Consider the following 27,820-nt stretch of genomic DNA (forward strand, 5'->3'; position numbering starts at 1 on the left):
ATTGTCTTATCCCTTAAGATCCCTGAAACTTTTTCCTTTTTCAGATTTCATCTCTTTTTCCAGTTTTGGTTGTTGAAAAAGAAATCTCCTGCAAGTCCTATGACTTTTTAGTGATATACAAAGATAAAAAATGAAACCTTTATCAACTTCCTCCCTTTACAGGTCAGAAAATATTTTTTAAGCGAAGCTACTATATAATATGAATATGTATATGTGGGCAATTTTCCTCAAAGCACAAAACCAAACCCTTATTTAAAATTTTGAAATAGAAAAAAACTACCTTCCTTTCTTAATTTTAATTTATCACAAAAAAAGGTAGTGGTTTTAGTGATCGCTAGGTACTTTAAAGGGAAAGTCCAACGGGTAGTAAATAATATTTATATTTAACAGTCAAGTCTCTACACAGCTTCTATCTACGATGTTTCTCTATTAACCCATTCACTCTCCAACTTAATTAAGAAAAAAACAAGAAATGTTATACGTTCAAAAATAATAAATGTATTATGTCTTGTAATTTTTATGCCATAGCTTTTCAAAATAAAAGTAGAAATTTATATGCTTTAAAAATTTCAAGAAAAAAATACGTTTTTTTGCTCATTTTGCCCTCTCTTTCTCTCATGTAGGGACATTTCAAAAAAGAAAATCTACCATTCAGAATTTCCATTTTTTATGGATGAAAACATTTATTCTTGTTATTTGTACAGCCAACATCTTGTACATTTTTAAAGATTATTAACCCCATTGCTGAATTTGCAGCACTAGCATGCCTGCTTGTTGTCAGGGGAGTGTCGGGGTCGAGTCTGGACTAAACTGCGTCATACCAGAGACGTTTGTGTATGGAGGAATGCCTTACCTCGTACACAAGCAAATTTTATTACCATTAGGACTTGAAAACAAAGGTCCTCAAATCAAAACGTAGGTTGTCTGTTGGATGTTACTTAACCAAAAACACCCTATAATAAGTGTTAGAGTATCATATTGCATAACAAACGTATATTGCTCTTGGTTTTCTTCAAACAATAGTACAACATTTTAGCTGTTCAAATTTTAAAAATAAATGTTGAGACCGAATGTATGAATGACATAATCTTCTTATGAACTTGACAACAAAAATTTATAACTTAATCCAGGACATATAAACACAGGGATTTTGAGGGATAAGACATTAGCCGATAACGTGATATACACCTCCAAGATTATTTTTTTTGTAAACTAAAATTATGGTCGAAAAGTTGAGACACTACTATGTAGTTTGAATAAAAAAAATCTAAATTAATTAGTGTTTCTAAAACTTTGGGTGTCAATATAATTTAAAGTCCTATGTTTCCTTCCTCCCTGCATGAATAGGGCATAAAAACTAAATCTTTCTTTTGGTGAAGGGTAGATGTAGATTTCATAGGTACTTTGAATGATCTAAAAAAAATTCTGTGTAAGTCCCAAGATGGTTTTTGACTATTTTATTTTAAAATAGAAGTCTTGGGATGTTTTTAGCACTAATTTGTACTCAACTATTGATAAAACTATTTTAAAATCTAAACGTTGCTACTTTTTTTTGTGTCCATTTTGTGAAGTATTTTCTTTATTTTTTCAGCCTTAAACTGGATGAAATGTTAGACAAATAAAAGACAAAAAAGTCATCTCTTGAAGTAAAAGTGCCTTGTGTAAGAAAATTGTAAGAATAGATTGCATATTGCAATATCATTTACAAATATGCCCTCCCCCATATAGCTCTCAAACGGTTTGCTTAAAACATGGGGAAATGGAGGGAATCCCCCCCCCCCTTAATTTATGAAATAAAAATTTGGGGGCTTTTTTTTTGGGGGGGGGGTATTGGATTATACAGCTTAAAGCGATCTGAATCTGGAAGAACATGCAGTCTAACTGTTTATTAGATTTTACTGAACTCATAATTATACTAGTATCTATATAATTTAAAGATGAAATAGAATCTATTTAAAAATCTGAATTAAAATTCTGACACTCTGCACTAAATAGCAAGGAGGGAGGGGGCCAATGAAATATAAATTATATTGGTATCCAAAGTTTAGTACATAATGATCTCTCCTTTGTTTGTTTTAAACTTTGGGTACTTTTATCAATTCTTAATTGGTTAATTCGTCCTAGCGGTGTTCTAATGTTTTAACCAATAATTTTACTGTACAGAAGGAGTAATTTGGATTTCATCATTGGGGATGTATATTAGTTCATCGTCTACTGTCTTTTCCCTTCCTTGATAAATAGTTATTTAATTGCACCGCCTTGAATTGCATTTTAATACTTCGGTCACCTTAGTTTTGACCAGGAATAAAGGGACAGAACAGTGGACATATACATATGTAGTTCAGAAATATATCAAATATAGTATCAAAAATTAGTTAGGGGGGAGGGATTTTTTCAAGGGCCATTTTATATTGAAGGTTTGAGGTAGCCATCCCCAAATAGTTAAAAAACTTTCTTGGATTTGAAAATGCTCTGTTTTAATAACTTATTATAGAGATTTGTTCGCTTATGTCTAATCGGTATATGAATCAGATTTAGATTTAATGTCCTGTTCCTGCATTTCTGTTAAATGCGCAATTTTGGACATAGAGTTCTTACTTTTTAACAAAAAATTATATGAATCATTTTTTTACATAATAACTTTGCAATATACTAATACAATGTGTATACAAATTTTGTAAGAAGCCTTAGTGGTTTCACTTGAAGTGCCTAGTTGAGCACGGAACCCCCGTCACCTACCCATATATTTTGAGATAATTTTAAAAATAGGGTTAAGAGAAGGTTGGGGTTTAGTGGTTACAGGATTAGGGCATCGCAGGATTAGGCCCCACAGGATTAAGGTACCCCACTGGGGATGGGCTCTTCCTTATTTTCAATATATTTCAAAAATAATGTGAGTTGGATTCGGTGCTCTCAAGGGACTATGTAAGATAGCACCCAAACTTTTGCTGTAACAAAATTTTTTGAAGTTTGCAAAAACACATTTTAGCGCAAATTTACGTTGTTGTTGAGTAAAATTGCGTGGGTGCAACTCAAAATGTTTTGATAAAGAATTTTGCTAACACAAAGAAGTATTTAGGGTTCATTTTTGATAGCTAAGCTGTTATACATTAAGTGCTGTTCGTCTGTACGCACATACATATATATATCTATAATACAAAGTAGCTTGATGTCTGTCCCTTCGTACGTCCGTCTGTCTGTCCGTCCCTTAAGATCTCAGTAACCACTGAACCAATTGGATTCTACTCTTCACAGGAATATACCTACTGGTCCTGTGGTGGTTTTAGGCTGTTTTCTTGGAGGTTGGGACACCCCCAACCGCCCAAAAAACAAAAAAATCTCCCCCCCTCTTATTTTTAAAAATTATTTAAAATTAGTGGTGAAATTATCGTTTAGAGGCTAGTATTTATATATTTTGATTAGAGATTTTACCTCGATAACCACTAGATCTAATTTTAATGTACCTTTTGATTGTATGACCTTTATGGTGTGAAGTTATAACTGTGCATAGTAATGAGTTGCGCCAATTTTTGACCAAAGCATTCCCTCACTAACTATTTATGACATAGCACTTTTAACGTCTTTTGGTATAACGTGATTTATATGTAAACTATTTAATAGGAATGGATCAATTGATTTTATTATCCAATAAAAAAATAAATATAAATTTAAATTGCAATTATTAAGACGTTCACAACTAGTTTCGCTTTTTATGATGTTGTCAGTCTTTTTTGTTACTTCAGATGTTCAGATTAAATCTTACTTATTCTTTTTTATGAAAATATTTTTTTTGAAAATAATTATTAAAGTTTAAATCAAAAGCACTTAGATTTTTTTGTAAATAGTTTGTTAATGCTGTAATCGAAAGAACCAGATACCATCATTTCAAAAATGTTTGAATGCAATAAAATCCTTATAATAAAGTAACAGGATGTGTGTTTGTCTGTCTGTTTGTTTGTACCGAAGGATCTCATTGACTTGCACGCAACATAGAAAGGTTACGTATTATTTAAAAGAATCATTTAAAGTGCCACTAGAGGCCTCTAGAGGCGTAGCCGCTAGTTTTATATAAAGAAGTAAGGTTTTTTTTGTCGGAAGCTTAAGATTGTTTTAGAATATTTCTTTGCTTTCCCTTACTCTTTGACTACAAGTACAAAGCTCCATGATGCTAGTGGCGTAGCCGCTAGAAGGTTATTATTAAAAGAATTACTTTTGAAAATTTTTATTGGTTCTATCTTTTGTTATTTCAAGTCGCAAAGCCAATCCAGAATTCACTAAGTCTGTCCGTCCGTTCGACAGCTATCAGTCCGTAACGCTATACTACTATTTAAGATAGACGGCTGAAATTTTTGAGCATGAGGTTTCGTGATCCCCCCCCCCCCATAATATATTTATTTTGATATTCGCTCTTCAAATCACTTATTTTTTACCATGATTTTTTTGCCTCGCTACTTTTGTATGTTGTCATCTTTGTATCAACTTTGATAAAAAAAAAGGCCATCAGACGACACACTGGGAAAAAAAGTTTAGATTAATGGGCTACATTGTTGTGAAATCGCCCATCCCAGTTTTATTTCAGGGATCCAAAGGGATAAGACAATGGACGATTAATTGTTGTACATTCCCAATGATTCTCTAGATTACTATTACTGGTTGAAATGTTTGGGCAACCACTCAAAAAAAGTCCCCAAAGCCAACAAATAAGAAAATGTTTCTTTAAAACTTTGGGGACTAGTGTAATTAACAGCTTCCCTAATTTCCTTCTTATATTAGCTTTAATGATAAAAATTTTTAGCTAGAGAACAAATTCGAAAGAAAGTTTTTTTTTATGCGGTGTTATAACTAAGTCACTGATTAAACTTCCTCTTAAAAGTAAAAGCAATATTAAAAAGTTGTCTTTACAAGTGGAAACTAAGTTTTTTAGTCTTTAATTTCTTAAATTCCAGTTTTAAAAGATTTTGATCATATTTTGAGACGTCCAACACCATCTTTGAAATCATGCTTAGAATGAGAAGAATTTTTTGAAGAGGGGGATGGGTTGGTGTTGAAAGTTTTTCACTGATACTTTTTATAATACCTTTCCCCCCCCCCCCTCTCTTAAAAATTACATAGATCAGCCCAGGACCAATAAGTATCTTCCCCGATTACTTTCAGCCGATTTGTTCAGTTTTTTTACTTCTTTGATTTATTTATTCAAAACTTAGCACATATTGATTTTAAAAAGTATGCTATAAAAACTCATAACCTTTATTATTCTTAAATAACTTTGCTTTTGCAGTTGCCCACTGAACTAGGCGTTGCTAAGAACATTAAGTGTTTGATTAACGCCTTCCTGTTCAACCATTTTTTTGCTTCAATCTGTTAGTTCTAATTATGGCTTACACTCATTTTCTCATTTATTTAATTTTGCACTAATATTTTTTATCAATCTATCTAGCTATTTATCTATCCATTTAAATATCTATCTATCTATCTATCTATCTATCTATCTATCTATCTATCTATCTATCTATCTATCTATCTATCTATCTATCTATCTATCTATCTATCTATCTATCTATCTATCTATCTATCTATCTATCTATCTATCTATCTATCTATCTATCTATCTATCTATCTATCTATCTATCTATCTATCTATCTATCTATCTATCTATCTATCTATCTATCTATCTATCTATCTATCTAGGGGAATACTCTTGCTGTGTATATGTATTGAAGCTTCCCTCTCACAATTTCATTTCTGGCCTGGTATACAGAGCAGGTAAACATGACAGACAGACAGACAGACAGACAGACAGACAGACAGACAGACAAACAGACAGACAGACAGACAAACAGACAGACAGACAGGGGTTAGGCATTGGAAAACATCTAAGTTAGTTTAAAATAGGTGAGGTTAGGTTAAGTTTCTAATCCGACGTTTGGAACTCCGGCGTTTGTCCTAGGACCATAAAAGGACATTATGATTTCTTATTTCTAAAGCTAAAATTGAAAGTGGACTCCGCCCACTTCTCCCAAAAGGCCCCTATAGGCCTTTTGGGGCATATTTTATTATAGGAGAATGCACCCAAAAAAAATATACTGGAATAAATTAAATTTAAAAGAAAAATAAATAATTCTAAATTCCTATAATTTATCCCCTAAAAAAAAAGTATAAATATAAGCCATATAGGATTTATTTATCTAAAGGAAAAACAATTGTTTGTCCTTTTTCATTCACCTGTTGCTTTTCAAATAACGGTCGACTGACGGACAGACCAACTTGAAGAGCAGATTATTTCTAAATCAGTTTCTTTAAATTCAGTTTTCGTCCGATAAGACAGGCGGATTTTTTACCGGTTTTATCCAACAGAAGTGAACCTGAATCGGCTGAATCAAGGTAAAATAACAGGTTGTTATATAGATGGGTAGATAGAAAAATGCCACAAAGATATAAAAAAAGGTATAAATGGTTAGATTAATAGATGAATTGGGTAGCTAAACAGAAATGAACAAATAGATATTTATTTCATCTATCTGTAGACAACTTCCGCGGATAAGTAAATAAAAAATATTAGTTTTAAAAGCTATTTATCCATCTCAACCCAAGACTACTTTATCAAACTAACATCTTTGTACAGGCCATATATATATTTCAATAACTAAGGTTAAAATTTTCAATCGTCCTGTAAAGGAAAAAAAACAAAACACAAATCAGTAAATAATACATACAAAAAGTCTATTTTTGAAAAATCTGAATAAGATATTTAACGTTTCTTTTTTTCTTTTGATTTAATGAATTGTAGAGATGCATCGCATCTTTATAAAAGGTTATGTAATTAAAAATGCTGTTAAAATTAAATTTTCATAATTTGTATTAATAAAAAACACATACCTAAAATTTTTTTTGACATTTTAAGCATATTTACACTCCCGCTACATATCTATTTATGGTCTAAAAAATATTAGTTCTATGTTTGTTGATCCCGAAGGGCCGAGGGAATTTGCCAACGTTCCTCCCATTACGTTTCTAACAGACAAACGAACGGACAATTTGAATCATAAAGTAGCTTGGCTATTTACTAAATAAAAGAAAAAAGAGTTATATTCAAAATTATATAACTCACAATTTCACATATTTACAAATTCATTAAAGTCAATAGGTTAACTTAGAAAAAAAATCGCAAAACAATATTTAATGTGATTTAGAATTGACAGATATTCATGATTTTAATCTCATAATATTTTGTAAAATATGCAAAAACCAATGAGAATATATGAATGCTTTCAATGAATATATGACAATGAAAAAAGAATATTAAAGTAAAATACAGTAAAAAAAAATAGATTTAACTTTATTACTAAATTTTTTTAAAAGTAAAAGCAACTGAATTTTGCATTTAATTGAAGTAAATCTTTAACCAAACAAGTTACGCTATTTACAATGATAGAGAGACGGACATACAGCAGTAAAATAGAAGTAGATGCACTTCAATAATTCATAATAATTATATATTGCATAGACAGATTTCCGCGGAAATTAATATGAAAAATAAAAAAAAAGTCTCGGGATAAAAAAACTGGTATTATTTTTATGATTTTTATTTAATATTCATTGAAAATTGTCTGTAATACGATGCTATACATGAATTTTCCGTATGGCTGGAAACCGGTTCTAATTAAGCGGATATTAATCGGTTTCGAAGCCCTACTGGAAAATTATTTTCAAAAATCTTTTAGGTCAAATGAATTTGCTCGAAATTTTGGTGGCATCTTAGTTAATAATGATCAGGTACGAGTTGTCCAATGAGAGGCCAGTATACATAGTAATTGACCAATGAGAGGCCAGTAAACATTGTAATTGACCAATGAGAGGCCAGTATACATTGTAATTGACCAATGAGAGGACAGTATACATTGTAATTGACCAATGAGAGGCCAGTATACATTGTAATTGACCAATGAGAGGCCAGTATACATTGTAATTGACCAATGAGAGGCCAGTATACATTGTAATTGACCAATGAGAGGCCAGTATACATTGTAATTGTCCAATGAGAGGCCAGTATACATTATAATTGACCAATGAGAGGCCAGTATACATTGTAATTGTCCAATGAGTGGCCAGTATACATTGTAATTGACCAATGAGAGGCCAGTATACATTGGAATTGTCCAATGAGAGGCCAGTATACATTGTAATTGACCAATGAGAGGCCAGTATACATTGTAATTGTCCAATTAGAGGCCAGTATACATTGTAATTGTCCAATTAGAGGCCAGTATACATTGTAATTGACCAATGAGAGGCCAGTATACATTGTAATTGTCCAATGAGAGGCCAGTATACATTGTAATTGACCAATGAGAGGCCAGTATACATTGTAATTGTCCAATGAGAGGCCAGTATACATTGTAATTGACCAATGGTAAAATTTATACTCGCCTCTTATTGGTTATTTTATTGTATGACGTCATTTTTTTTGGGCTATTTTGCGCTATCTCTTCAGGTACATTTTAATTAACAAGGATGACAACATCCATAAATGTGAATTGCTGAAAGGGTAAGACAAACTAACATTAACACGTGTAGAGTGTCAGAACTGAAAAAAAGGATATAAGGTATAAAAGTCTAAACAAAATTGTAAGTAAGTTTGTTGCAAAACTGCTTAAATTTAGGATACAGTTAAAGGACATGATTACATTTTTACTTTTTAGTACTTCATTATAAAGATTCATTATGCTTCGCTTATAACATTGTACCTTGTTGTTATAGGTATTAGTTTTCAAAAATCAAAAGAATAGGATAACTTCTTTTCTTCTTACATTAAATGATGTTTTTATGACTTCCAACTTAATTTTTATTATTGTCGTGCATAACCTCATATTTTCGGTACACCGACAAACGTCCTAATACGACAAACGTCCTAATGCCACAAACGTCCTAAACGACAAACATCCTAAGCGACAAACGTCCTACCGCGACAAACGTCCTACTGCGACATCTCTTTAGTAAAACGTCCTAAAAATTTTCAAAAATTATGAAATAAAAAAAATCTTCCAAATTTAAGGACAAAATCCTCTAATTGTAAGAATACTTATCAATATAAAATTCAAAATGGCGATAAAACACAGGAAAATAATCTTTAACTGAAATTTATTTTTTGAATAACTTTAACCATAGGCTAAATTTTAAAAATCTGTCCGACAGTTTTCCCAAAGTCTGTGTTGGCTATCAAATGGTATGGTTTCGAACCCGATACATCCTTGCATTACAAAATTCGACCTTTATATTTTTAGGACGTTTTACTTAAGAGATGTCGCAGTAGGACGTTTGTCGCGTACCATATTTTCTTATATTCATAGATAGCTGGTCCACCCTGTGTAACATTTACTGGCATCAAAGGTGACTGCAGAACCCTTGACAAATGTGCCAGGTTAGTGGCAAAGCTTCTCTAATAATTTCATATTTTTACGTATTTCTTATCTTATTGAAAAACGTCAAATTTTTATATTTTTATTTTTTTTAATAACGAAGTTATTCTATTTTCACTTTGTCCGTCCGAAAGGTTATGGGACACTGGTTGCCGGAAAGGAAAAGCAGTTTTTTGAAAGGGGCTATCTGAGATTATTACAGATTCTGATGTATACATATATAGACTAATAAAAAATGCAAAAAACGAAATTAAAACCGTTCCTTCTAGGGAGAAAATCCGGGAAAAAGATTTTAGCTATTTTTAACCTAAAATTTTCATTAGCAAACCTACAAAAAATATACAGACATTTTAAACATGTCATTGCTCAGCACCTAGAAGTGGTAGAAAAATGCTATGCATATCATTGGAAAGCTCATAACCTCTAGTTTTCATATTGGTATATAACGTAACTATTATTGGTTATTGAGCTATCCTCTGAAGTATAACACAAGTTTTAAAAATGCATTTTTTTCTTGAATTTTAAGTTTGATACTTGTTACACAAACCTTTTTAAAATGATGTTTCTAAAGCACCTAGGAGTTATATTATTATTTTATATAGGTATATTTGCATATTTTGTGTAGATGGGTGAATTTTTAATATTATTTTAATTTAGATTTGTAAGTGAGATATCTATACTAATAGCATCACCTTGTATTCTACCCGGCAATCACAGAGGTATTATGAAACAAAGATATAAAAGTAACAGGATGTCTTTATGTGTGTATGTTTATATCAAAGGATTTCGCTAATCGCTGAACTAAGAAGCTTCTTACAGGTCCAGGGAAGTCTTAGTTAGGGAGGGTATCTCAATCTCCCAAGAGAAATCGCTCCTATAAAAAAATACTCCCTTCCCCCCCCCCAAAAAAAAAAAAAAAATATTATATTTCTTTTTAAGCTAAAATTGAAAGGGACGGGTCGTCTTACTCTACCCTCAAGTAACTCTAGAGGTCTCTAGGGGCGTAGCCGCTAGTAGTAGAAAATAAAGCACTTTTATTCTTGCACATTTTTTTAAATCATCTTTTTTTATTACATTAACATTATTATGACCTTTGACTGACTTTAATAAACATTAATATTGATTTATTTTAAGTTTTTATAAGGGGGCCACGATAATACTTGATTGGTAAAAAATTTTAAACCTTTTTTCCCTCATTAAATATATTATTTATTTTGCAGGTGTTTGTTGTCCCCATGTGCTGGTACAAAGGATAAAAGTTCCCTCGAGACCAAGCCCGGCTAATTTACTACAAACCCCTCCTCAGCCATTTGTTATCATTCCAAAGGTATTGAACATTTCAAGATTTTTATGATTAAGTGTCTATGAAACAATGAAACCTCTATTTTTATTTTTGAATAAATTTAAATAAATAAGGGTAGTTTTTTTTCGTATGCTCAACCCTTTTCGGAGGAAACAAACCCTGTGGGCCTATTATATATGAGGTTCTCTACCCAATATCCTGTATAACCTCTCTCTCGATCAGTCCTTCCAATCTAAAGGCACTTTCAAGCTGGATCCGTCTAGCTTAGCCTTCAGAGCAATTCTTTCTCCCAAAGTTACAGAACCATTTTGCCGACTTCCCCTACCTACATTATTCTATTGGTCAGAGGTTCTTAACCTTGGAGACCTGCTGCGGATATGAGTACGGCCTACACCAGTTTAACCATAGCCTTAAGATTGGTTTTCAAGGTCCAGCTTCCCTTTCTGGTCATTACTTGAAAAGTTTGGACAGTGCTAGTTTAAACCAACCAATCAAGGTTTATTAAAGCGTCCAAAGTTTTTAAGCCAACGAAATACTCGTGTATATAAACTTTGGGTACCCGTTTAATAATTTACAGATCAATGCCCCTTCCCTCCTTATTTTTTTTCTTGATTTCAATCAATGATTTTATTAATATTTTGTTGTAGATTGAGAAAGCTGACATCAACAATGCCCTGACAGCTGCTACAGAAGCAAGAAAACAGCAGGAGAAACAGGATAAGAAGCTTAGACAGAGTGGCATCTTTCCAAAGTAAGAATCCTTATTTAAAAATAACAGCAATTCTGTCCGTCTGTCTGTCATTTTGTCAAAAGCAGTGAAAAAGGTGTCCCAAAAGTACACTATCACATATTACTCTAGGCTAGGTAGATAGACAGATAAATACCAAAGGTTCAAGGTAATAAACTAGGTGTCCATTTACATTGAAATATCTTACTCTAGGCTAGGCAGACAGACAGATAAATCCCCAAGATTTAAGGCTATGAACAAGGTGTCCATAGTAAATTATAATGCCTTACTCTAGGCAAAATAGCCAAGTAGATAGATCCTAAAGGTTCAATGCTATAAACAAGGTGACCTAGTACATCATAATATCTTATTACAGGCTAGGTAGATAGACAGATAAATCTCAAAGGTTCAAGGCTATAAACAAGGTGACTTAGTACATTATTATATCTTACTCTAGGCAAAATAGCCAGAAAGATGAGTCCCCAAGGTTCAAGGCTGTTAACAAGGTGTCCCTAGTACATTATAATATCTTACTTTAGGCAAAACAGCCAAGTAGATAGATCCTAAAGGTTCAGGGCTATGAACAAGTTGGCCTAGTACATCACAATATCTTATTACAGACAGACAGATAAATCCCAAAGGTTCAAGGCTATAAACAAGGTTTTCCTATTACATTTTAATTTCTTCTATAGGCAAGGCAGCCAAGCAGCTAAATCTCAAAGGTTCAAGGCAGTGAACAAAGTATCTCCAGAGTTTGGAAAGAAAGCTTTTCTGAACCTTGAAGCATCAAAACAGTTGTCAGAACAGTTTGGACTCAGCAAGGACCAGGTGTGTACGGTTTAAACTTTTATCTTGAAAACTTAACAATATCGAAGTTATAGATGAAAAGGGGCAAGTGTTTAATAGCTTTACCCCCCCCCCCCCCGCGTTGATGAAAGATAATGCTACTTTGTTGTTTCTAAGATATATTTGGCACCCTATACTTTCAATTTGAATATTTTTAAACGCTTTTCAATGCATATAATTTAAAATATACATTTTTAGCGTTGAAGAAAAATACTATGGTGCTTTCCCAACATTTAATTAAGTGTATACCTCAGTGAGAAAGCAATCATTTCTTAAAGCAAAATTTTCTGCTATTTTTTGGGTCTTGGAATAAAAAGGGTGATAGTTTACAGTAAAACTGCATACACTTATAAAATTAAATTGTTATTTTAACATTCTTCTTGGTTTTCTTTTATTTTTTCAAAAATTTAAATGAACAAATATTATAATTATTTTCTTACTTTTCAGGGAAGGTTTGCTCTGCCCAAGTTTTCAGCAATCGGAAGTAAACTTGGAGAAGGATGTGCCCTTCCACCCACATCTTGTATTCCTAATTTTCCATACAGGTAAATAGGTGCTTTCCCTTAAATTGCCTATGGATCACTGAAAATTCATACCCTCCCAATTATTTAATTTTTGTAATAAATTGAAAATAAGGGGGGAGAAGGGTATAGTTTTTTTCTCCTATTCCTAACAGCTACTGTGGTGCTCTGAACTAATCTGACCTGATCTACCCCTCCCTTTTATTTTCAATTCAGTTCAAAATAAGAAGCTAGTTGGTGTGCTCGAATAGGAATTTTGTAAAAAATTACCAGCGAATGTTGATAAGATAAATTGAAAATGCGTCTGTTAGAGGCTAAAGTTATTGCTAACCGCGGCATTATGGCAACACACTTATGTTTCCTCCTATGTAAAGAACTAGGGTTTATTTTTTTTGTATGTTAAGATCTCGCTAACCACTGAACAATTTGAGTTTTTTTTAAGGAAGCATCAAATAAGTCCCGAGATGGTTTAAGCTATTTTGTTTTGAATTTACATTTTGGGTTGGATTTAGGCTATAATTAATGTCCCTAATTAATACCGTTTGCAGCTGCTGGTATGTTAAAATAAGATATCTTGTAAATGCCAATTTGTAAAAGTCTGTATGTCCTGCTGATTGGCCTAACCTATCCTGTGTATCTAGAACTATGGATGGCAGCTGTAACAACCAGAACAACACCTCGTGGGGCAAGGCCAACTTCCCCCTGCAGCGTATCCTGCCCCCGGATTATGACGATGGTATCAGCGCCCCCCGGATGAATGGTCTCCCCACGGCCAGGGAGGTCAGCGAGGCTATGACCACTTCAGAGGTAGGATATTTACATAGGTGCTTTCTCCCAAAGTGTTTACTGAGCACGGAAATCCCTCTTCATATATTTAGACTAATATGAATAATGAATATAAAGGGAAGGGGTTCTTAATACCTATAATCCCTGCGGAGTCTATATGTAAGATGCTCTAATCCTGCATGGCTACTCTGTACCTCATATACTCTAACCTAACCTAAACTAAGAGTAAATAACCCCCACCCCTCATATTCTATTTATCTCAAAAAAAAGTTGGAATGGGTTCATGACTAAGCACTTTGAGGGAAACCGCCATTAACTGCATTTTGCATTTGATAACAATAGTTACTTTAATGTTATAATAATTTTATTTTTTTCAGAATATACCTGACAGAAAATTTACATTAATGTTAATGCAGGTTTGTTTCTTTATTTGTACACTTTTGGATCAAATCTATATTATAAGAGGCCTGTAAGACCAGAAACATAGACTAAAACCATCCCAAAACTTATAACTCTAGAAATAAAATCGACTAATGTCACCGGGACCAATGTAAAGTTATCCTGAAAAGGCGAAATCTTAAGCCCAATTAAAAAATTATTTGCACCAAGAGGTAATTTAAAAAAAAATTAAGTACCTGTTGTGGTGCGATTACCAAAGTTTTAATTACTAAAAAAATTGAAGGGGACTTTTTTTTTGGGGGGGGGGGGTGTCACACCTCCAAAGCAATAGCCTAAAACCACCACAGGACCAGTAGATATATTTCTTGAAGAGTAGAATCAAATCAGTTTAGTGGTAACCGAGATCTTAAGGTACAGACAGACGGACAGACAACAAGCTACTTTGTATTTTAGATGATATATAATGTACATCTTACCTTTCTAATTAATTATAGAATCTTACACCTATACTTAGGAATAATATAAGTTAAATCTATTATAGTGGGGACAGTTTGTAGACCATGACATCACGCACACCCCAACCGTCAAAGGAGTAGATCATACGGACATCCTATGTTGTGGAGAGGATGGGTTTAGACTCCCCCCTGGAAGCCTGCATAGAGAATGCTTGCCTATTGATATCAAATCTCATGATAGGTACATTTTTAGTAGCGAAACTACTCTATAATTTGAAATGTCCGTCTGTCCGTAAGAAACGTTTTGCGGGAAACATGATTTTCTCAGCTCCTATAAAAGATAGACAGCTGAAATTTTTAGTGAAGATTCCCATTATATGTGTCCAACTAATATATTCATTGTTTTGTCCTTCTGTCTGTTATTGGGGGTGCTAGATCGATTCCTAGATTTTTACGTTTTAACGAATTTCTCAACTCCTTTTCAAGATAGAGGGCTCAAATTTTCAGGGATTAAACAATTTTACATTCTACATATTTCCACTAAGTTTTATTTAGATATGTCAATAAATAGGGGTGCTAGATCGATTCCTAGATTTTCCTAGTTTATACAATTTTTTGAATTTGAAAAATTAAAAATAAAAGTCCTAGTTTTTCTAAAAACATATTTATTTCTAATGATTTTTTTTAGATTTTACTCCAAGTTTGGACAGAGATGTATGGAGTTTGTACGTTCTATGCCAGCACCCAGGTAATAACATTAACCAAGTATTTTTACAATCCCTTTACAAAGATATTAAAGACGAAAGCCTTCAGCTTATACCAACAAAATTAATTCGGAAAAAAATCACGAAACCTATTCGTGTTTTCAGCTGTCGTCGGGGGTCAACACATAGTAGAATTGACGATCTTAACCCTTAACAGTCGGGCCCCTTGCCGCACCTTAATCAGTCGGGGGGGGGGGGGGGGGCGTTCACCCCCCCCCCCCCATATTATCTCAGTTCCTATTAGAGCTAGAGGGCTAAAAAATTTTGTGCAAGTCCCCTGTGTTATGATGTATTTCCGACCTTTTATAAGTCTAAGTCAATTTTCGCTTCCTTCACCCTTTTATTTAACAACCTTTGTTTTAGGTCCTTTTTTACTTAAAAATTTCAAACGGCTGTAATTTTTTTATTTTTGAAGCTAGAAGAACAATTTTTTTGCAGAAAATGTTTATTTTTATGTAAATTTTATATTTGAAATATCAAACATAAATTTCAGCGGCCGCAGCTGTATTTGGCAGCTGCCAGCCGCCGCAGTCGGCGGTCGGCGGGAAAACGGCGGCGGATCTTTATGAAATTTTAATACGTTATCAAGACATGTAAGAAAAGCTTAAGTTTAAAATTTGAAGTCTCTAAGTCAAAAATTGCGGCCACAGGAGCCTTTAAAAGATTTCTGGAGACCTGGAGGATCAGGACCTGCAGGATCATACCTGGAACCTGAAATTGACTTAAACACCTGTATTTAAGATGAGGATGTACTACTAAAGGATATTTTAGTAATTTGGTAAGATGAAATGCTTTGTTTAAGTCAAAAAAATATTTTTGTTCTTTACCTGGATGACCCTGCCAGGTTTGCTGGCATCCTGTGCCCGCCAGGATGGAGATTTTCAAAAAATTCTAACTCTCAGTTATGTGTCATACCCATACTTAAAAAGTCAAGCAGTTTGGGCTCTTTATCTTTCACACACAGAAAATGAGATAGAAAAAACCGGATGGGGGGGCGTTCAACGCCCCCCCCCCCCGACCGTTAAGGGTTAATATCTGACTCCCAAACATTATTTTAGAATTATTTCTCTTATTGTTTATACTTTTTTCCTTCAAGCATTTGTTGAAAATTTTTAGAAAAAATTTAAATTAAGATATATGAAATTTGATTAATTTTACTTGAAATTGTAATTATTTGTTTTAGGGAACAATGCAAGTTTGGTCCAAGAGAGCAAGTCAATCAAATAACAGCTTGGTTGGATGGTTCAAATGTCTATGGATCCAGTTTTGAGGAGTCTGTGGAATTGAGGACTTTGAGGGGTGGCAGGATGAGAGTCACCACTGTTCAAGGTGAATAGATATATAGATGAATAGATTATATGTATAGATTGATAGATAAATAGATGAATTTGAATAGACAATAGGAATAGATTGAAAGAATTCTAGTTTTAAAGAGTGAAATTGAGGACTTTGAGGGGTGACAGAATGAGGGTTACCACTGTTCAAGGTGAATAGATTGATATGTTAATAGATTACATGGATTGGAAAGATTGATAGATATATAGATGAATAGATTATATGATTATATTGATAGAAATTTAGTTTTGAAGAGTGAAATTGAGGACTTTGAGGGGAGGCAGGATGAGAGTTACCACTGTTTAAGGTCAATAGATAGATAGATGAATAGATTATATGAATAGATTTGAGTCAATTAGTAAAATTGAGAAACTTAAGGGGAGGCAGTATGAGGGTCACCAATGTTCAAGGTAAATAGGTTGATATATTAATTGATGGCTGGATCCATAAAATGTTTATGGATCAAGTTTTGAGATGTTTATTGAATTGAGAACTCTGAGGGTCACCGCTAAACATGGTGTATAGAATGATAGATGAATAGATTGTAAGGAAATAGTATCACATGGGTGGATGAATCAATAGATAAATGGCTATATATGGATCTAACTTTGAGAAGACTGTTAACTAAAGTGTTTTTTGAGGAGGGAATATGATGGATCTTGGACAAAGTAGCTTCGGACAAAGTAGCTTCAGACAAAGTAGCTTCGGACAAAGTAGCTTCAGGACAAAGTAGCTTTAGGACAAAGTAGCTTCAGGACAAAGTAGCTTCAGGACATTTACTTAAGAAAAGTAGCTTCTTAAGAAAAATTATTCTCCAATAGTAATAAAGGTCATGGCCGCAGCGCTCGGCCCCCTGGCCTGCCTAACCGCGGGCGCTCGCCCCCCTGGCCTATAACCTAACCTAACCTATGTTAGCCTCAGGACATTTATTTAAGTAAAATATCCTCAACTGATAATACATAGGTGGTTTGGAATTTCGTGGATTTTACAAAAAGTGGTTGGTAGATTTTTACAATTTTTAATATTGTTTTTACAATTTTTAAAATGATGTTTTTTACATATTTTAGGTTAGGTTAGGTTATAGGCTAGGGGGCCGAGCGCCCGCGGCTAGGCAGGCCAGGGGGCCGAGCGCTGCGGCCATGACCTTTATTAACAGTGGAGGCTACTTTGCCCGAAGCTACTTTGTCCAAGATCCAATATGATTAGATTGATAAATATATGAAATGTATAAACTATTAGATAGATGCCTGTAGACCTAGATTTAATATATACAATTTTTTGAAGAATATCTAACAAAAAAACATCAAGAATTAGAACACGATATTTCTTAAATATTGTTCTTCAAGTTTGGAACCAACCAATCAATATTCAATAAAAAAAAACCAAAGTTTTTAAGCCCATCAATAAGATAATGTTGTTATAAAACTTGGTTGTAATTTACAGTCCCTTGTCCCCTCCCTCCCGGATGTTTAGAGAACTGGAAAATATTGATATTTCTGGCATATAGTCCCTTTCGTGAAAACGCCTCTTGAGGGGCGATTTTTCGTTTTTTCACAGTATCTTTTGATAGGTTATTTTAGGTTAGGTTAGGTTAGGTTCGGTTGGGTGATTGCCAAGCTATTGGTCCCGCAGGGTTAGAGCCTCCGCAGGGTCTAGAAATAGGAGAAAAGCTACTGGGAAAGTATGACGAAACGCCCCTTAAGATGCGTTGTCACGAAAGGGACTGTATATACCCATTGTTTTTAGGAAGAGATATGTTACCAACCAAACCTCAGGAATGTGGAGATCCTTCCAGAAATAGGTTCTGCTTCAAAGCCGGAGATCTTAGGTAATATACAAACACGGATTAAATCATCCCTAAAAAGTCATGGAATGTGCAACCGGCCTAAGTGAGTTATAACAAAGAAAAGAAAATGAGAGAATTTGCAAAAACTCAAAGAAAATCCTGAAACCTAAAAAAAAATAAGGATTATTTCTTTTGAAGCACGACTGACAGACAGACGGACAAAACATTGTAAAGACTATGTGCATATATGTCATAAGTATCGTTAAAGAAAATTAAGCTAGTTATCTTCAATGGCAACCAAGAAAATCACATTTCACCAATAGCGTTATAGACTGACGGTCTTTTTGATAATTATTGGGAAATTTGACCTGGCTGTTATTTAAGATGTTGAAAATTTATACTAATTATATACTAATATTTTATTTTAGATGTAATGAGCAAATGGATTTAACTATAACCCACACCTTGTGGATGAGAGAACATAATAGGTAATTTAAAAACATTTATAGACTATTCCAGAATGGATTAGAAACTAATTAATTTACGCTGGATTAAACCTGAAATGAAAAATCAAATATCGTATTGAAATTACACATAATGTTCAAAGTAAATGAATTAAGAATCAAAGCATAGTCCCTATTTTATTAGCCTGGTCCTTTGGAGCCAATAAAACAGTTGTTAATCTTATAATTTTTCTTTTAACTGTCTAAAATATGATGCAGTTAATAAATATTTTTATATTAAATTACTAGCGGCTTTGCCCCAAGAGGTTTGATTAACCTATTTTTGTGTTGTTTAAATTTAAAAAGAAAATTTCAAAAATAATTTTGGAGGGCGGATTTTTTTTTCTTGGGGGGGGGGGTTGTCGATCCCCCCTTTTTAAATTTTAGTTTTAAAAAGAAAATTTTTTAAGGGGGGGCCGGGGGGGGTTTGGGGTGGCTTAAAACCATCACAGGACCAGTAGGTATATTCCCTGAAGAGTAGAGCCCAATCGGTTCAGTGGTTACTGAGATCTTAAGCTTCAGACAGACAAACGGACAGCCAGACAGACAGACAGACATTGTACTACTTTGTATTATAGATACACTTTTTTCTATCAGGATAGCAGCAGAGTTAGAAAGGCTTAATCCTGGCTGGCTTGATGAAAAAATATTTCAGGTAATCATTTTAATAGTTTTTTTCTCTTATTGTATTATTAATAGCTTTCCGCGGATATAAAATGTAAAATTATAAGAAACCAGTTCCCCGAGATGCCGAAGGCACGGGTTAAAAAAAACTGGTATTTTTCCTATGATTGTACATTTTTATATTCGTTTATATTCGCTAAATCCTGTTCTTACTCTTTTGGATGTTGTTATCCTTGTTTTTGTAAATTTAGGAAGCTAGAAAGGTTGTTATCGCAGAGCTCCAACACATAACATATCAAGAATGGCTTCCAATTATTCTTGGCAAAAGCTATATGAAGGTAATGAGCCAACCTATCCAATATGTATCGAAATTAGACATATATATTTTCCAGTATGGCTACGAATCCAGTCCATTTCCACTCGATTAAAACTGGTTTATAGCCATACTGAAAAATCTTGTATCGGAAGTAGCTTTACAAAGTGTCACAAAAATCAGCCATGTGACGTCATAAAAATAAGGGAGATGATAGCAGAAGTGGGAAAGAAAACCCCTAAAAAATAGATGGATAATTTCTCATTTTCAATCAACTTCACCAGACTGATTTTTTGAGACACTTTGTAAAGTTACGTAACAGAATAATGATTGCTATTTCAATAAGGTACAATTTTATAAGCGAAGCAGCTCTATTATCAAGTCCTAAAATGCAGCTGTTACAAACAACTAAATAAATTATAAAAAATTATTTGAAAGGTTTCGTGATTTTAAGCAAACTTGGGGGCAAAGCTTTGTAGTATTTATGACCTTTTTATCTTCCCCTAAACATTATTTTAGTTTTATTTCGCTTGATGGCTAAAATGTAAGCAAGTCCAAACAGTCTTTGTATTTAAACAAATTTACTTACAATTTTGTTTAGACATATAAATTTATATTTTTTTAGAAATGGAGTCTAGATCCTCTGCAGCAAGGATATTCTACAGAGTATAATGAAAATATAGATCCTACCATTACAAATGTGTTTGCTACAGCTGCCTTTAGATTTGGACACTCTTTAGTTCAGGTATAGATAGATAGATCAATAAGTAGCGAAGCAGAGTTTGACAAACGGACAAAGTTAGTTATTGAGCAGATGTGTTTGAACTCAAAAAAGACAGAAAAATGTATTATGTCGTTTCAAGCATTGTATTTCAAAGTTGTATACTGGATGCTTTCTAAAAAAAATGATTTTTCACTAATCAATTAACAGTCCTAAGTAGCAGCCTAAAATTCACTATAGCATGATTGATTGATGGACAAACAGACAAAGTGAAATATAAAGTAGCTTCTCTACTAAAAAGCTGGTTAAAGATTGATATTTGTAGTGATATATATTTTTAGGATCTTGTGATTTTTGTTTGTTTAGGGCCACCTAGATGGATTCAGCATGTTTGGATCTAAAGTTAGAAACATGTCTCTGACTGAAACACAGGTAGATAGATAGATAGATAGATCACAGGATATAAAGTTAGAAACATGTCTCTGAAACACAGGTGGATAGATAGATAGATATATCATAGGATCTAAAGTTAGAAACATGTCTCTGAAACACAGGTATATAGATAGATAGATAGATACATCACAGGATCTAAAGTTAGAAACATGTCTCTGACTAAAACACAGGTACATAGATAGATAGATAGATCACAGGATATAAAGTTAGAAACATGTCTCTGAAACACAGGTGGATAGATAGATAGATATATCATAGGATCTTAAGTTAGAAACATGTCTCTGACTGAAACACATGTAGATAGATAGATAGATACATCATAGGATCTTAAGTTAGAAACATGTCTCTGACTGAAACACATGTAGATAGATAGATAGATACATCATAGGATCTTAAGTTAGAAACATGTCTCTGACTGAAACACAGGTATATAGATAGATAGATAGATATTTTTCTTCAATTTTTAATTGTTAGTTCCAATCTTTCCAACTTTAATCTACAAAATTTGTAATTTTTGCTATTTTTTGGGCTTTACATTTATTGTCCATTAACCTATTTACTGAGATTGCCTTTGAGAAGCAACTTTTACATGATATTTTTTTATTTTAACCCATTGTGCATTTTTTTGTTTTAGGGGGGGTTTGGGGTGTCCCACCTCCCAAGAAAATAGCATAAAACCACCACATGACATGTATATATATTCCTTGAAGAGCAGAATCCAATCGGTTCAGTGGTTACCGAGATCTTAAGCTTCCGACGGACGGACGGACAGACATCAAGCTACTTTGTATTATAGATAAATGTTGATTTATTTAGTTTGAACCATATGAGCTGTATGACAACTCCACCCTGGAAAATATGGTTAGAGGACTTACCACACAGAAATCTCAGTCTATGGACCCTTCATTTGATGCTGATTTAACTGGTCATTTGTTTAAGGTAATTGGTAGAGGCTTATTTATGGTCGATTTAGCCATAATGAACACCCCCCCCCCCCTCCTATCATTTTTAAGAAATTTAAAGTAAGAAGGCCGGTGGGGAAGGGTTATTTTTTTTTCCTTTTTTCCTGGTGGGGGGCGTTACAAAAAAAAATATTTTGTTGATCCTTCTTTGAATTTTTTTCTTTGCCTTATTTTTAATTGATATTTTCGTAAATAATTTTTGTTATTTAATATCTATTTAAAAAAAGGCTTTTTTAAACTTAAACCTTTAATATTCATTTAAGTTTTTATTCTAAACTATCTAGATATCCATAGATTAACACACACAAAAAAACAATTTCATATGCTGAAAGTATTTTTCAACTAAATTTAAATTTAAAGCAAAATTTGAAAATTCTCGACGAAAAAATATAACAAAAATCAAAGATTTAATCCCTATTTTCCCAGGCCTTACTGGGACTATAAAGCATAATTAAATCCAATAATTTGAATTTTATTATCTAAGAAAAACTGTCTATAATACTATGCGATAGATGGATCAAAAACTGAAAAAAAATCTTTGTTATTATTGAAATGAGTTGTTTTTATATAATGCATAGGACGAGACAGCGCAAAATGACGTTATACATTAAGTTGTCCAATGAGAGGCCAGTATACCTTGTAATTGACCAATGGTAAAACATTTACTTGCCTCTCAACCTCATTGGTTATTTTAATGCATAGAACCATGGAGAATTATTTGGCATGGATCTTGTGGCCCTGAATATTCAGAGGGGGAGAGATCATGGCATTCCCCCCTACATGGAGTGGAGAAAATTATGTGGACTCAAGGTAATCCTATTATATAAGCTCTTTTGTCTGTGGCAAAGGATCTTGCTTACCACTGAACCGATACAGTGCTTCTTTATATGGAAGGTACCGGGATGGTATAGGTTATTTTGTGTCCTTCCATATTCCATCGAATATAGAGCCTCTAGAATTAGATGCTAGGGGCGCAGCCGCTAGCATCAAGTCCTTATAATAAAGTAACAGGATCTGTGTGTCTCTGTCTGTTTGTTTGTGTGTACCGAAGGATCTCGCTAACCACTGGACTGATCAGGTTCTCCTTTACAGTGGTGATTCTTTACAGTTGAGAGGTCCTGGGAAATTTTATAACTATTTTGGGAGAGGTTAACACCACCCTCCCAAGAGAAATCACAAACTTTGCTACTTATAGATGCTGTCATCATTGTTATTAGTTCTAATCTAACATATTACTTCCCAACAAAAATGATTATTTCTCGCATCGTATTAAAAACAGCTTTCCGCGGATATAAAATTGTTAAATTAAAGTTTAAAATCAGTTCTTTTAGCCCCGAGATGCCGAAGGCACGAGCTAAAAAAAACTGGTTTTAATCTTATGATTGTACATTTCTGGATATAATATGATGTTAAAAATAGTTTTTTTTTCGTATGGTTGAGAACTGCTCCTAATCCACCGGATATTAACCAGTTTCAAATTAACACGATAAATATTTTTAAATGGAATTAATGACATAAATTTTCTTTAGGAGTATAAAAGCTGGAAAGATCTGTCAACAATGTTTCCTTCGACAGTAGTAGCGCGGCTACAATCATTGTATAAATCTATTGAGGAGATTGATGTCTTCATTGGTGGCATACATGAGGTAAATCTTTCAGTAGTTATTCAATGAGTATGTAACTGGACAAAGTGTCTAAAAAATCAGCCATGTGACGTCATAAAAATGAGTGATTATCAATCTTTTTTTTAGGGGTGTTCTTTCCCACTTCTCCTCTCATCTCCCCAATTTCTATGACGTCACATTGCTGATTTTTGAGATAATGTGTCCAGTTATAATGACTATACTAGCAAATATCTACATATAACTTCCCAGAAACAGATATGAGAGACAAATATAGACCTCATTTATATACTAATTTATATCTTAGACTATTGGATGCGCCCCTAGAGGCCTTTAAAAAAAAGTTAGGGTTTTTATTCCATGACCTAAAGCTTTTTAGTAATTTGTAGTAATTTGATGTCTACCAAAGTAGTAAGGCGTGTGTGTATCTGTACACTAAAGAATAGCATTTTTAAAAGCGAAGCTTTTCTATAATTAGGGTCGGTCCGTCTGTATACGTCCGTAACGGATAGCTCTTTTCGTTAATTTAAACAGGTTAGAATTGTCCTATTGGTTTCAAACTTTGCATGCTGATACCTGTGACAGTTAGGTACGTCTTAGGAAGCGCGACAACTCTATAATCGTTACCAGAAAGTCCATACGTTCATTAAAAACAAGCTAATTTTTTTACTTTTTAACAATTTTTTATGTTGCAATTGATAAGGTACAGTATTATAAGCGAAGCATCTCTATAATCAAGTCCTAAAAATTTAAGTATGTCCTAAAACAGTAACATGTATTGTTTTGCAACAAATTTACTTACAATTTTGTTTCTAGACATACAATGTATGCAATAATATTCAGTTTATTCAGTTCTTGCACTCTACAAATGTTAATGTTCGTTCGTTCTACCGTTTCAGAGCTTCGCTTTTATGGATGTTGTCATCCTTGTTTTTTTTTCAAAAAGGCATCAGTTTTCATGCAAACTAATCTTGTTTATTTTTATAGAAAAGTGAAGACGACGGTATTCTAGGACCAACATTCCAATGTATTGTTGGGGATCAATTTACGAGGTATAACTTTATTAGTGTCTCCACAGATTATGACGTCATACGATAGAACAGCCAATTAGAGGCCAGTATAAATTTTACCATTGGCCAATTACAGTGTATACTGGCCTCTCATTGGCTATTCTATGCCTTATAATCTGTGGAGGGACTTTAATCATTTCCGTCTTTTCCTCCGTAGGATTTTGTTTGTTAACCTGGATAACCTCTAGAGGACGGGATACAACATTTTGGTGGTAGCTGTGCAACTGCTTTTGGTCTACCTATTCTATTGACGTATTCTAGGTAATACCCTATACCCCATCTATTTTCTAGGGTTTCTTTCCCCCCTTTCCTTTCTCTTTTCCTCTACTATGACGTCAATAGAATATGTAGGCCAAAAGCTGTGTCATCTATCCCCATTTTTCCTAGGGCACTAAACACAGCTACCAATGGTGTATTTCTAAACCAAATCTTGCTAAGGAAGTGCATGTTTAGTACGCTGTAGAACGTCCTACAAACAACCAACACTTTGAATGCACGACCTTTGTCTGAAAGTTGTATTTGTGCCTTGTAATAAGTTTCGCCTGTTTTAGGGCCAAGGCATTACCTCTATTTAGCTATTGTTGTGACGTACATATCAAAATGACTCAGTGATTGGCTGAGTATTAGAGGAAAACACTAAAGGGAGAAGGGGTTAAATATATCTCTCTATTGCAATGTCCGTGTTCCGACTCTCAATTGGGTCATTGAAAATCAACCAACGGTTGGTGTAATATTAACGCAGCCAAATAGCCGAAAACAATTTTCTAGCAGACGAATAAAGTCATTAGAAAGAGAGGGAGGTAGTTATCTGTATATACATCTATTATATTGATCGTTGGCTGAGCTACAGATCTCGCTATGTCTATACTTCTGTTATATTTCTGAGCTTTGCTACACATGTATGTTGTCATCCTCTTATTTGTAAATTCTAGGTAATCGATATATGATTACCTAAATATTGCACCAGATTTTCATGTACTCTAACAAAGTGATACTCGCAGCTGGCTAAAACAACTATACCCCTCACATATCCTCTTTATCCCTACTGAATAAACGAACTGACAAATAAATGAGGTCAATATTAGCAACCTAAATTGAAGAAAAATTTATCCAGGTAATCTATATATCCATTATCCAGGTTAAAATCTGGAGACAGATTCTGGTATGAGAATGAGGATAATGGACTCTCAGAGGGACAGCTGAACCAAATTAGAAAGAGCAGCCTTGCTAGGTAATTTACATTAATCCGAAAGTGGACCGCAAACAATTATTTAAAAAGAAAAATGAACATATTTTAAGTTAGGTAAGGGTTGGAAGAGTCCCGCAAGGTTAATAGCAGTTAGAGCACCAATCAGGGGCTTAAAACATGTTTTTCAATGTTTAGGGAAAGGGTCCAAGTGATTTACAATTTATAATTGATCAGTACGTCCATCTGTCCGTAACTTGTATCGTTAATTAAAGCATGAATCGTTCTATCGATTTCAAACTTGGCATGATGGTTCCTGTAACAGTTAGGTACAATTTAACTAATATAGACTCCTTATTTTTATATGAATATAAAATAATATATGAAAATAAAATAGATAAATTACTTGACCCATCAGTCTGTCGGTTATGATGCCAAAAAAATATTTATATATTATTTTTGAAAGGTTTTGTGATTTTAAATTTTATCCTTACCCTCTTTTCATGACGACTGAACATTTGCCAAATAGTTATCATGTCCGTTTATCCATCCATGATTTTTTGTTCTTCACTACTTATGAATTTTGAACTATTAAGTTAATAGTTGCACGAAGTGCATTTAAACTTGAATCTAGTGAACTGCATATTTTTTTCCTGTTCAATGGTTTAAACAACATTTATAGGGCATATATTTGAAAGAATGATAATTTTCTACCATGTAGTTCATAAAAATATCAAGACTTGAAAATTGTATTCTTGTGATATATGCAAATTATATGGATGGCTTATTTTCACAAAAACAGCATGACGACTAATTTAGTGATGTATAATAGTCTATTTGTGTTATTTATTGTAATACAAAATTTTTATATGATGGTATACTTGTGCTTATGCTTGAAATCACTTTTGTGAAATGCACTTCATGCAACTATCCTTTTTGTTTAGAGTTCTGTGTGATAATGCAGAAGGAATGATCTTCATGCAGAAAGATGTTTTCACAGAATCAAATGTTAATAACAGGTATACACAATTAGAATCATGTACAGCTGTTCTTCAAAACTTAAAAATTGTTACGTTCTGCAGGGGTACTTATAGTAGGGGGGAGTGGGAGGGGGGGTCGGTCCCTTTTATTTGAGCTTTAAAAAAGAACAGAAAAATAGATGAAAAAATTTTTCAAGGGACTATTTCTCTTAGAAATATTAACACACTTTTCCAATGAGAAGCTACATTGTAAAGGAGATCCATATTGGTACGACTGTTAGCCATATCCTTCAGTACAGACAAACAGAAAGACATCTTGTTGCTTTTATATAAGGATGATAGCTTGATTATTTATTGATAGGGTGGTCGTCAATTATATACAAGTTTGTATATAAAAATCATAACTCACATAAAAGAATTTTAGTGTGTTTTCTTTTATTGAATAAAAAGTATAGTTAGATTTTACCCACTTACCCCTGACAAAAACTAATAATTGGTTAGGGGATATTTGTATATCACGTTTTGCAACAATTTATGCATTAAAAACTTATTTTTGCAAAGAAGGTGATTTTTGAAATATTAATAGATCAATGCCAAATGCAATAAAACTGTTCGCACGCACGGGAATCAAAATGTCTTTATAAACATGAAATAACAACTAGCACTAAACATATACAAGTATGGCGCAACACTAGAAAACGCGCGAAATATATGTTTTAATATTTTTTTTTAATTTTAGGAGATTTCCTTGTGATTCCGAAGATATACCAAGAGTGAACCTAAACCTATGGAGACAATAAAAATCAAAATACATTTATACACATTATATTTATAAAATTAAAGGTAATCCGACAAAGTGGCTTAAAGTCAGCCATGTGACGTCATAAAAATGAGGAAGATTAAAGGAAAAGTGGGAAAGAAAACCCCTAATAAAGAGATGGATAATCCCTCATTTTGTATGACGTCACATGGCTGATTTATGAGACACTTTGTCCTGTTAAAGCTTCATCAAATTATGTTTCATTGTAAAAAAAACGTACCAATTTA

At 33.4% G+C, this 27,820-nt stretch overlaps 1 protein-coding gene across 2 annotated transcripts; it reads left to right on the forward strand.

Annotated features, from left to right (window-relative positions):
* Window positions 1-27,820, forward strand: LOC145304564 (immunomodulatory peroxidase-like). 2 transcript variants are annotated; one of them, XM_080146474.1, is made up of 28 exons: window positions 1-162; window positions 5,690-5,764; window positions 6,293-6,382; window positions 7,723-7,774; window positions 9,349-9,419; window positions 10,075-10,136; window positions 10,638-10,744; window positions 11,368-11,471; window positions 12,140-12,275; window positions 12,741-12,838; window positions 13,456-13,621; window positions 13,978-14,016; window positions 14,541-14,695; window positions 15,143-15,202; window positions 16,402-16,547; window positions 18,300-18,381; window positions 18,768-18,827; window positions 19,440-19,497; window positions 19,718-19,804; window positions 20,405-20,524; window positions 20,867-20,932; window positions 21,770-21,892; window positions 22,618-22,725; window positions 23,445-23,561; window positions 24,525-24,589; window positions 25,746-25,838; window positions 26,738-26,812; window positions 27,513-27,820. In XM_080146474.1, the coding sequence occupies exons 1-28, from the start codon at window positions 131-133 to the stop codon at window positions 27,571-27,573; spliced, it is 2,508 nt and encodes an 835-aa protein (XP_080002600.1). In that variant the 5' UTR covers window positions 1-130; the 3' UTR covers window positions 27,574-27,820. The 2 variants fall into 2 exon arrangements, with proteins under 2 accessions (XP_080002600.1, XP_080002601.1); XM_080146475.1 differs by having other exon boundaries at window positions 43-162; window positions 6,308-6,382.

The sequence above is a fragment of the Acartia tonsa genome, chromosome 13 (assembly GCF_053477335.1).
Source record: "Acartia tonsa isolate MP-2025a chromosome 13, ASM5347733v1, whole genome shotgun sequence".
In the NCBI taxonomy this organism is placed as follows: Eukaryota; Metazoa; Arthropoda; class Copepoda; order Calanoida; family Acartiidae; genus Acartia; species Acartia tonsa.